General features: G+C 36.5%; 1 protein-coding gene across 8 annotated transcripts in view; it reads left to right on the top strand.

Annotated features, from left to right (window-relative positions):
* Positions 1 to 12,803, top strand: part of LOC150102895 (cilia- and flagella-associated protein 184-like) — a 423,759-nt gene that overhangs the window by 240,327 nt on the left and 170,629 nt on the right. For all 8 annotated transcript variants that reach the window (XR_016548819.1, XM_090397879.1, XM_090397877.1 and 5 more), the window contains exon 5: positions 4,490 to 4,683. Coding sequence is in view for 7 of the 8 variants with exons in the window: in XM_090397879.1 (XP_090254005.1) it covers positions 4,490 to 4,683 (194 nt within the window). In the remaining variant the exon portion in view is untranslated. The remainder of the gene's footprint in view (positions 1 to 4,489; positions 4,684 to 12,803) is intronic.

Genomic DNA, 12,803 nt, shown 5'->3' with positions numbered 1-12,803 from the left:
CAGGAGAGTTGGAAAGAGACCAAGAGGTAGGTTAATATCTAAGTAGAAGTACAGTAAAGATTAAGGTATAAAACCTGACAGTACTGGTGTCTTGACAAATTATTCTAATTTGTAGGAAAATTATCCATAAACAGTGGGTAATGTTTGTACACTCTTCATTTAGTACTGTTATAGTTTCTTGTACAGTCACTGTGGCAACTCTGTTTTTCAGTCAAAGTCTAGATAAGCAGTCACTTTTAGCTCAGATTTTACTCTACATTAAATCAGCAGATTCTTAATATAAATCCCAAGGTCTTTGTTATCTCACTCTGAGAAGAACCCATTTCTGATGTATATACAGGGGGGGGGGGTAAAAAGTTCTGATAAGCAGCTAGAATAAAAATGATATTAAAGCAACTGATATAAAATATCATTTCACCCCCAAAGTCCCGACGGTGCCCCCGGCGGGGGGCGCTGCCGTCCTGGCCTCGGTCTCATTTGTTGTGTTGGTGCTTGTGTGCACGTGTCTTTTTGGTGGGTTCCCGGGAGGATGGCGGCGTGACGTTCGCCGAAGTGTCGGAGGGTGTGTATTGGGGTTTATTTGATCTGTATTTCCGGTATACGCTGTCAATTCCTTAAATATTAGTTATTATTGATATAATGCCATATAACTGTAGTGTTTTGAATGGCTTTTCTCTTGCCACCTTATCATATGTCTTTTCCAGATCTACAAAACTTAAATACAGATCTTTATTATATCACATGAATCACCCGATCCAATTCCTGCACGTATGTCCCTACTCCTTCTCCACTCCCCCCTTACTATTCCTACAGTTTCAGTTGTATTATGTCATGCATTTGGTGTGGTGTACAGTCATATTGTGAATATTCAGATAAAATGCATGACGTTGGCAATTGATCTAATTTTATAGACATTTAAAATAATCCGTGATGTCAAAAGTTACATTAAAAGAAAAAACTTCATAAAAGAAAAAATGAAGAGAGTGACACTGTATTTTGTTCTTTGAGCAATAGTAAATATTCTCTTGGATTTGGTGGCCAGCATGACATTGTCAAACACATAGACACTTCAAAAATCAAAAGGCTGTAAGAGCAAGTAAAATTAGTAAGACTCTCAAAGCATTTTTCAAAAACAAAGAGCCAAAATCTGATGACTATGCTCATGCAGCTAAAGAAGCTACCTTTTCTTTTCACAAAATTGTACATGATCAAAGTTTTAAATCATGTGACTGCCAGTCAAAACTTATTTCAATACTTTATGTCCCAAAATATTCCAGTGCCAGAAAAAAACAGAGGCCATAGCTAATAACGTAATTGCAGCTTTGCTAAAGGGAGGTCATGTTTTAGTAATCTACTTACTTATTACAATAAAGTGACTGCTTCCTTGGACAGAGGAGAAGGATACACAGTATTATACTTGGATTTTGCAAAAGCTTTTGATAGAGTATCTCATGATAAGTTGACAGTCAAACTAGAGCAGATGGGGTTGGATATTAGATTAGTGCATTGGATTGGAGACTGGCTATCTGATAGGTATCAACAAGTTGTGTATGGGGGTGCAATATCCAGGAAAAGGAAAGTCACTAGTGGAGTGCCTCAGGGATCTGTTTTAGGGCCATTACTATTTAACTTCTATAGTAATGATATTGGTGAAGATTTGGATGGAGATATTCAGTTGTTTGCAGATGATACAAAGTTGGGACGAACCATAAAGAGTAGTGAAGATGTTGTGGCCTTGCAAGAAGACCTAAATAAATTGAGTGATTGGGCAAGCAAATGGGGATGTGAGTTCAATGTTGCAAAATGTAAGGTTTTAAAATTTAGAAAACAAAGATGGGATGCAGAATTTATGCTTGGTGAGAATATATTGTTGGAAGTAGAGGAAATAAGAGATCTGGGGGTGATAATGGATAAGGATCTGAAATTTAGGGGACACATCGCCAAAATTGTGAAGACAACACAAAGACTTCTGGGAATGATGCGGAGGACACTGACGTGTAGAAGTAGGGAGATTCTTGTTCCATTGTATAAGGCTTTGATTAGGCCACACATGGACTATTGTGCCCAGATTTGGTCACCTGGTTTTCAGAAGGATGAAGAGATGTTGGAAAGGGTCCAAAGGCGACTGACTAAGGTAGTTTCTGACCTCTGGAATGTCGAGTATGAGGAAAGATTGAAAAGATGTAATTTGCAGAGTCTAGTGGAGAGAAGGAAGAGGGGAGATATGATAGAGACCTACAAGTTGGTAAGGGGTTGTTATAGGATCAATGGTGGAGAAGTTCTACAGAGAATAGTGGGAGATCAGGGGAGAATCAGAGGTCATCCCTGGAAACTGTATAAAGAGGGTGTGAGTAGGGGAGTGAGAGGCAGTTTTTTTTTGTGCAGAGTTGTGAGTGATTGGAATGCCTTGCCTGAGAGTGTGGTGTCTGCAAAGAGTTTGAATGTGTTTAAGACGCGGTATGATGAGATGTGTGTGAGATAAAAGGACCTCCTAGATGAGTCTTTGCCTCCATGAGGTCTTGTTTAATAATAATAATAATAACCACAAGAAAGAATCTTAAATCCCTTTAGCCCCCATGTTTCATCAAATTGTAATAATTTGTTCTTTTTCTTTTAAAATATATAAGAAGATATGTCAGAGGTTTTGAAGAAATTCTAAGATACAGAGGTGCTAGCCATAATCAAGTTTTTTGTGCTGCAAGAAAAGTCAGAATGTCGAATTCCAGATCACTGGAGTAAAGCTTTAATAGTTTCCATCTATAAAAAGGGAATAAAGCTGAAAGTGAAAATTACAGAGGATTATCTCTACTAAGTATTCCAGGTAAGATTTATGCAAAAATTCTTGAAAAGAGGTTGAGAAATATTGTGGAAGAGAAACCGGGAGAAGAATAAGCTGGGTTCAGGCCAAATAGAGGTTGTCAAGATCAGATTTTCTTTTTATGACAAATAGTTATGAAATTATGGTAATATGACAAAGATCTATTACTCATCATGGGTAAAGTCACATGATGAGGTGCCCAGAGAAAAGCTTTTCAAAACACTACACTTATGTGAGATAAATGGAACCTACAGAGCAATACATAGTCTATATTTAAGTGCTAAGTCAACAGTTAGAATTCAAGGAAATACATGAAATGTTTTGATGCAAAATTAGGGATAAGACAAGGATAGACATTATCTATATAGATCACATTTTGAAAGAAAGTGGCATTAGGCATAATATTAGAATTGGAGATGTCAAACTTAGCTCTTTGCTTTATGTAGATGATGTACTCCTAAAAACCTAGTGCAAGAGTCCAGGATTCTCTAACTAAATTGAATAACAGCTGTAAGAAATTTTGTATGAAAATTCACAATAAAAAGACAAAACTATGAAAATAAGCAGAAACATTGAACAGCTCCATTCTGAATTGTGAGCCTATAGAACAAATAAAATATTTCAGCTATTTAGGCATAAGTAACTTGACATCAGCACTAGGAGTACAACATCATCTACATAAAGCAAAGAGCTAAGTTTGACATCTCTAAAGTGTTGATATCAAGTTAACTCTGCAAATACACAATAGAATAACCAAAGCTGGCATGGTGGACAACCAGCTGAATGAATTTATATGGAATAAGAGAGAAATTAGCCAACACATTAAACTAGCAGTATACAGGACGGTGTTCATACTGGTTTTAAGTTATACATCTGAGAGATGGGTTACAAATAAAGCACTTGATCAATGTGCTTTATTTCTAACAAAAGGCATCAATGACAGAATTGTATTAAAATTGAAGACATTAGGAAGGAATATAACATTGTTAGCATTCAAGAATGTGTAAGCGATGATAATTTAAAATGGCATGGTCACTTAAATCAAATGAGAGAGGAACAGTTAGCAGAACAGGTGTTTGATGCAAAATGGTAGGGAAAAGACCATGGTCCAGGCGGATTGATTCAGTTAGAAGTGCCTTAGAAGCATGAAATGTTAGATATGACAATATTGGAGTGCTGCGAAGTAATCAACTAATTTGGAGGAAAATTGTGATTAGGAGATTAATAATAATGTAAACTTAATCATGTAGTGCTGTGATAGTAGCCTGAACATCTGTTGAGGATACATATCAGGAAATTGCTGATACTGATGCTATTCTCATCAGTCCACAAATTTGTCTTCTATCTCCAACCAGACTTTCTGACATACTCTCCACATATACCTGATATACAAATTGGTCTATAGTTTGGGATGAACTTCGATACTCCATTATAAAGTTGGACTGTTTTCATCTTCTTCCCCCTTCTGCAGCTGTTGATGTCATCGGCCTCTGATTGAAGATCTAAGTCAAGGACACTATTAGCTCCTTTGCACATTCTCTTGGTATATCTCTTTACATTAAACTTACTTAAAATTCCAAACACTTCATTTTTGAACTGTCAGTTTATTCTTTTGTTCTAAATTAGTAAGTTTCAGGCCACAATAGATATCTTAACAAATATATTTGCTAGATAAACTGGATTGTACAACAGAAAAGTTTAAAGATGAGGATAGCAGTTATAAGAAGAAAATGGAAAAGTTTAAGATACTCCATGAAGAGAAAGAGAAGGACATAAGAGAATTAACACAAAATTTTCTAAAGCTGAAACAAGCCATAGCTTTAAAATCTGTTAATAGCCAATCTGGGAGGCATATGGATAATGAGGTATGCATACTGTTGCTTTGTTATGTTTCATTATTGTATATATATTAAGAGGTGTGTTAGTTGAGAGTTTGATGAAATCGTACCAGCCGGGTGCGAACATAAAGAACGTCAGCGAATCTATTCGAGTGCAAAAACAGAGGGTCAAAGAGATGATAATTGTGGCAGGAACAAATGATTTGAAAGAAGACAAAATGGAAATGATAGAGGATGTGAGGGAATTACTAGAGGTAGCAAAAGAGAAGAGTGAGAGTTAGGATGGTGAGTATTTTACTGCGGTATGACAGTGAAGTGTTTAGAAGGATGGCCATAATTGCCAATTACTTTATGCGTGGGTTATGCATGGAGAGTGGTGTGGAATTTGTGGATGTGTGGAGTGAGTTCGATGGGCAAAAGGATTTATATAAGATGGATGGGTTACATTTGAATGGATTTGGTGTACAGAGGCTTGAAAAAGTGTTGATGAATGAAGTGGAAGTGGATGTACAGACTCAGGGAAACTAGATTTATTAAGGTGGGGGAAGTAGATATGCAGACTTTAGGGAGGCAGTTGAGTGTATGAATGAGTAAAATATGCCCGAGCGAGTACAAAGGACAACAAATCAGAATGGGATAGTTAGTATAAGGCATCAAAGTAGGGATGGGACTAATGGGCTTCTGCAATTCATGTACACTAATGCCAGGAGTATTAGGAACAAGAAGGAAGAGTTTTTGGCCTTGGTTGGCACTTCCATGCCACAGGTTGTTGGTATTAGCGAAATATGGCTGACAGAAGATGATAAAGCTAGTGGGATTAAATGCGACGGGTATAGCGTGTTCAGGAGTGACAGGGAGAATAAAAAGGGGGGAGCAGTGTTATTGATGATAGCTGATGAGTTGCAGCCAAGTATAGAAGTTGAACTGCCGGATAGAGAAAAGAGCACATTTGAGACTGTTTGGTGTGAGATAGAGTCTAGCAGAACAAAATATACAATTGGGTGCTGCTATAGACCAGGTGACGGAATAGATGGTGGGGGATAGTATGCATAGGCAAATAGAAGAAATGAGTGGAAGGAGGGAAATTATTATGGGTGATTTCAATTATGGTAACATTGACTGGAAAGAAAAGAGGGCACACGGGAGGAAGGAATTGGATTTTATGCGGTTATTAAGGGACAACTATCTGCGACAGCATGTAGTAGAAAATACCAGGGAGCCGAGAGTGCTTGACCTAGTAATTGCATGTGAGAATGTGGCTGTAACGAACATGACCATGTTGCCACTAATTCGTGAGAGTGATCATAAGGTCATGACTTGGGAGGTGGCTAAAGGAGTGGAATTTACAATTAAGACAAGGTACATGTGGAATTACCGGGCTGGTAAGTATGACAAGCTTAGGAGTGTGCTTCGCTCAGTGCCATGGCATGTAAAACTGCAAGGGCTGGATGTTGATAGTGCATGGGAGGTGGTTAAGAAGTGTTTGCAGGAGGCAATGGTTGACTGTATACCAAGAGTCCGAATAATAAATCAAGTAGGGGTTAAATGGATGAATAACACTATTAAGCTTGAGCTGCAAAAAAAGAAACAATTGTGGAGGGAATTTAAGGAGAAAGGTGACCAGCAGGTGCAGGAACAGTATAAAGCTCAGGCCAGGATGTTAACAAGGGTGGTAAGAAAAACAAAAGCGGATTACGAAAGAAAATTGGCCATGCAGGCTGAAGAGAATCCCAAACAGTTTTTCAATATGTTGCAAGTAAAAGGAAAAATGTTCATGGCAGAATGATTTTAAAAAATGCTGAGGGTAGGGAGGTAACCGAATCAGTCGATATAGTGGAATTACTGAGTGGTATTACTGATATGGTATAGGTCTTGTAACCTTTTGTGTGGGGGTCAGATATATATATATATATATATATATATATATATATATATATATATATATATATATATATATATATATATATATATATATATATATATATATATATATATAAATTAACATGATTTTTTTTCCAGACTTATGGTAAACGAAAGCAAAATGGCAATGAGAACAAGAACCACAATGCACAGGATGAAAATCATATCTAATGATCCATATAGTTTTTTCAAAGGTACTTGACTGTCATCAGTGGAGTATGTATAGATGGGAGAGTGAGGATGATGTGTTTGCAGAAAGATTGAACCAGAAATGAGAAGGTATGGATCTACAGAAAGTGCACTATATCAGTCACACACATGCACATACATAAGATGTCTCAAGGCATATAACACAACTGTGCTGTGTGTTTGGGCAAGTGATTAGAGTAAGTACACAGGAAGAGTGTGCAGGATTTGTTTGTGGAAAGATTGACAAGAGAACCAAGACATATGACATAATAATGAAATTTATTTGTGCCTGTGGTCCCACAGAAGGTTCTTCTAAGGAAGAAGTGGAAGAATTTTTTGAGAACAGGCAGCAAATGAATCCCACCAGGCATATAGGAACATTTTGGAAAAATTTGGTGAAAATGGCAAAGCTAATAATAATGATAAGTATTAACAGGACTTCTGCTCAGGACACGTACTAGTCATTATTAACACCATATTTCAACATAAAGATGTGCACAAGTTCATGTGGAGAGAGGCCACAAGAAATAGGAAAAACCTCATTGACTACATCATTGTTGATAGTGATATCATCATGATAGTTCAGTATACAAGAGTGTACAGAGAATTTGAAATTGGATGTGAGCATTACTTGGTACTAAGCAGAATAAAAATGGATATCACATTGAAAAAAACAGTACGTAAGAAAATTTTAAAAAGAATTAAAGTTGAGCAGCTTTTACATGTAAATTGTAGACTTGACTATACAAACATTACTGAAGACAAAATGAAAAATTGAAATCAAGAACCAAACCTTTGAATCTCAGTAGCAACCTCTAAAGAAGACATTGATTGATTCAGCTAGAGAGGTAGTAAAGTTGTCTGTAAGGATAGAAAAATAAGAACATGATGGTGAACACAAGAAGTTAAAGAAGCAGCCCTGAAAAAGAAGAAAGCTTACCAAAAGTTCCTAGCAAATAAGTTGACAGATACTCTAACCCTATGCCCGCAGGCATCATGGCACCCATCAATCAATTTGTGTGTGTGCCCGCCGCTGTTCAACCGTGTGCCGTATAGTTTGAAATAATCACGTGCACATCACACAACAATTCATGACATGCTATATGACGCATGCGTTAATGACACATGACAGTTATTAAATGCATACAATGTAAAGTAGACGAGCATTCGAAGTTACATTCATTTAACAAGAGAATTCAAAAAATTTGCTTGAAAAAATAGATGGTGCCCGTCACCCTACCGGTATTTTAGAATGTGCTCTAGGAAACAAAATGGTTGGAAACCTCTGCCCTAAAAGAATGCAGAGAAAAATGTAAGAGAGCTAAGCTATGTCTCAAAGTAGCTAAACAAAAGTCATGGGAAGACGTTGGTTAGAGTGTGGAAATAAATATTAAGAAGGTGGCAAAATATTCTGGAGGCTATTGAAGTAGCTTAGAGATTATTATTATTATTACTATTACCCCAAGACCTCATGGAGTCAAGACTCATCTGGGAGGTTGGAGGAAGGAGAACTATAAAAGGAATCAAAAATGATAATGGTGACGTGAAAATTGAAGATTAAGGCTATCCTAGATGTCTGGGGTAATTACTCTGAAAGACTGTTAAACAAACCAAGCAGTGACAGCACTGCACTAGAAAATTTTCAAGAGGAATGCAAAGAGGATTGCATATCAATGCTTAAGTAGAAAAAGCCATCAAAAACTTGAAATGTGGTAAAGCAGTTGGAGTAGATGATGTTTGATCAGAAATGCTTAAGTGTGGAAGTATAAAATAATAACATAATATAATTTAGAGAATCTGGTCAGAAGGGTGAATTCCTGATGATTGGAGTAGAGCTCTCATAGTACCCATCTATAAAAAAAGGAATAAAATTGAATGTGGGAATCACAGTAATCACCTTTCCTCTCAGTAACTCAGACTATAATCTTATGCATACTTAGTGTTCCAGGTAAGATTTATGCAAGCATACCTGAAAAGAGGTTGAGAAAGATTGTAGAAGAGAAACTTGGAGAACATCAATCAACAAGCTGGGTTTAGGCCAAATAAAGGTTGTCAAGATCCGATGTTCCCTTTAAGACAAATAGTTTGACCTCGAGTTCCTTCTGTCCCATGCTGCTTGAGGAAGTTGTCCCGCAACAACTCAATAAATTCATTTTCATTCGTCTCATGAGATTCTACTCCTACCCATTTAATATTTGGATAATTAAAGTTTCCCGTTATGATTACTCTTTTCATGCTTATCTTTTTTATTTGGTGATAAATTTCTTTATCACTAGCAACTGATCCACCAGGTCTGTAACAACACCCCCACTATTTAATTGATCTTGTTAGATTACACTTCACATCAGATGGTTTCAAACTCACTGGCACATGAAATATTGTTAGTAGTAGTACTACAATCATAGGTCTCAACTCTAACTGAATTCAAGTCATCCAATATCATTAGCAGCATACCCCCCTCCTTTCCTATCCTTTCTATCCATCCTAAAAATACTGTATCCTTTACACCTGACACCAGTTATTGTGTCTGATTCTAAAAGCCAGGTCTCACTAATGCCTACAATCTGAGGTCCGAACATATTGACCAAAGCAGCAAACTCTACAGCCCTTTGTTTCAGATACTGCTAGCTTTCATGTACAGACATAATACCTGCATGTTCTTTTGTATACTCTTGTCTGCAGTCTGCATGACACAGTAGAACAACTTGCAGATCTCTATTCTTCTCTAGTGCCTTATAGATGTAGACATCTTTGTACATGTTTGATGGGCGGAATCACATGAACACAAAGTTGAATCGTTCTCTCCTCATCAATATTTCCATTATAAAGCTCCTTCCTGTCATTAACATTGCTACTCTTACACTCACATTCTCACCATTCTGCCCTTTATTATTTAGTTTCCCTGACTCTCTGTGTTAGGTCGGATAGATTTATTAGTTTTTTAAGACTCCTGATACCAAACGCATTCAGGTGTAGGCTATCCCACTTATACAAAGTCCAATCTTCCCTCAAACTCACTCCACACATCCAAAAACTCATATCCTTTCCTTCTACACAGCCTATATATCGAATCATTTGCCATCATAGCCCTTCTTAATTCAATATTCACATTTATACTTTTACATGTATATGTTGTACATATTCCTACTTTTACATCCATATTTACATTTATATTTTTATATCTATATATATAAATGAGTGATAATTCAAACATTATTAGTCATTTATGTTACATTACAATGACTGGAAGTTGGTCCTATTGGCAAAATTAAATAATTTTAAGTAATACCTAATATAACACATCATCCAAAGTAATGATATGTTATATTAGGAATATCTGGATGGAATCCAGTAGTTGACAGTCTTAGAGTAAGTAAGCGATTGACAGTCTGTTGAAGGTGTGTAAAACAAATGCATAATGGCAATTCCAGGATCTGTGTAGATAGTGCCTTAATTTTCCATGCTCTGTTAGTAGCTTAGTTAAACCTGGAGAGATGCATGTATTTTCAGCTGTATTCTGCTTCTAACACTTGGCAAGAATTATTTTGTTGTTTAAATAAGCCTAAACTGTGGGAAAAATTCTTCTTTTCACAAGTTTAGGCTTATTTCTTCTGCAAGTGTTTTTATAGCATATTTTGATAACGTATTTCTAACCATTTTTATAGCTGCTTCTTTAGCCAGCTGATCCGCTCTCTTGTTTCTTGCTGCCCCGGTATGCACCCTCACCCAGCAGAATTTGATTTCCAATCCCTCAAGAGTGAGATCGCATACCAGATTTCTTGTTTGCTCTATTAACACCAGATGGTCATTCTAGTTTTATGCTGTCTATACATTTCTACTGTCACTGTAAATTTTTGTGGTTTTTTGATGAGAGGTGTTGAGTTCTAATTCCCAGAAGGGTGTAAGTGAATGAACTATAGCAAGTTGTTCTGCTTGATTGTTTGAACAGAGGAGATGCACTCTAGAGCAGTGTTCTTTTATAATGTACTTTCTATAATATACGATGAAAGAGATATGGAATTCATCACATTTTTGCTGGGTGAGGCCATCTATAGCAATTTGGATCAGTGTTGGCATTTCAGTTTTATCTTCTAGAAGTGACTTCATATATAAAAGAGAATTCTTGCATTTTCATGCAGCTCAGTGTAAGACCAACAAGCTGCTTTGAAAGATGTTGTTCTGTATCCTTTTTAATGCATCTTTCGAAGTAGGTGCAGCATAAGATATTAGTGGTTGCATAGCTCTGGAATATATTGTTTTCAGCACTCATTGGTCTAATCTCCACTGTATCTTTTTTTTCGACAGCATATGTGCTTGTTGAAGGTAAATCTTTTGTCTGTTGTTACTTGGTATTTTAGCTCACTGGGTACTTCTAGAATTTCCCTGTTTAGGAAGGCTGTTACAGGTTGTTTCAATTTTTTTAATAAGATGTGGAGCACTTTAGACTTGGTGATATTGTATGTAACTTTCTTTTTATGCATCCATCTGCAATTTTAAAGAATTCTTTGTGGGCTGTTACTTCTAACTGTAAACCGTCGCTCATTATTCATCGCATCACTGGTGAAAGTTTCAGTAGTGAAAGGAAGTTTTAATAACAAGTCATACTGGATGTTCCATAAACTGGTCGACCCCTTGTGGACAACCTTGTTTGACTTTTCTTACAGCTGTGGTTTTTCAATGTCATGGGTGCTCTTCTGTCTGTAAAATAATTTTTGTGAAGTTGAGTAAGTTTTTTAGACATTTGAAATCTCTTAACTGAGTAATTATGGTTGGCCACCATGCAGCATCGAAGGCTCCTTGTACATCGAGTGAGGTCAGTAGTATGTCTTTTTTTGCTGTAGGTTGTCATCTGTGAACTCTTTAACCTCCATGATTGCTTCTACTGTGATTGAGGTCTAAATATATACTGATTACTACTTAATTGGTCTTTTGAATAGACACATAGTGCATTATTTGGTTTATCGGAAGTGTTTTTAGTACCATACTAGCAACATTATGAGACTAATTGACCTGTATTTGCCAATTTCGTTGGTTATTACTTTTCCTGGTTTGATCACGGGTATAATTTTAGAGTGTTTCCATAATAAAGGAAATTGCCCTCTCTTTAGGCATTTGTTGTAAACTGTTGTTATGAATTTGGATAATTCGACAAATGTTCTTAGGAGTATGTTGCTGGTTATTCCATCCACTCCAGGAGATTTTCTTGGATCCATTGAACTTACTATTGATTCTATTTCATTAGATTCAGTTTCATCATCATTAGGATTAGAGTGTCTATTAACTGTTTTCATTCTTTGTCTGTAAGCTTTGTGGATTTCCTCATCTGTTGATTCGTTGCCATCAGGAATAAACTTGTTTATCATTATAGCTGCAATTTCTTCCAAAAGATTTTAGTGTAAGAGCCATCTGTTTTCTTAATAGTTGATGATATAGATGCTGGTTTATTCTTGTTTGCTGCTAATTTATATATACAGTTTCAAGGATTCAATATATTCGAAACAGTAGAATTTTTTTCACAATTCTGTTTTTGTATTTATAATTTTGGACTGATAGCTGTATTTGGTTTTATAGTAGTTCTGTCATCTATTCTGTCTTAAATCTTGATTGTTGTAGTTCTTTGATATAGTCGTCCTGAGTGCATTTACACATTTTCAGAATGACTGTTAGTTCATCATTCCACTGAAGTTCTGATCTTCTGCCAATGATGTTTAGCTTCTTGGGTGTTTTGAGTATATGGTTACAGGATTTTTTCAGACCAGATGAAAGGCAGGACCAAGGAAGTCTATGTCGGCTTGTGCTGATGCCCAGAGTGCTGCCTTATGTGCCAGTAGGCACGGAAAGATTTGATGATGATGATGCTGCCCAGATGACTAAGTTCTTGTCTAAGCTAAGCTGTTGTTCGCTGGTCACAGTGAAGTGGCACTCTGAGATTAAGCATGGAAAGTCTCTTTTCAGTGCTTTTGCAAATGTATCTAGATTGGTTTTGTCAGTGAAGTACTTAAAGTTACTGGAGTGGTTTGTCTTGTGTATTCCATTTA

This window comes from Typopeltis vanoorti, chromosome 9 (assembly GCF_054136105.1).
Source record: "Typopeltis vanoorti isolate ZY-2024b chromosome 9, IOZ_Tvanoo_1.0, whole genome shotgun sequence".
Classification (NCBI taxonomy): Eukaryota; Metazoa; Arthropoda; class Arachnida; order Uropygi; family Thelyphonidae; genus Typopeltis; species Typopeltis vanoorti.
Note: the sequence above shows the minus strand (reverse complement) of the source record. Positions and strands in the feature narration are given on the sequence as shown.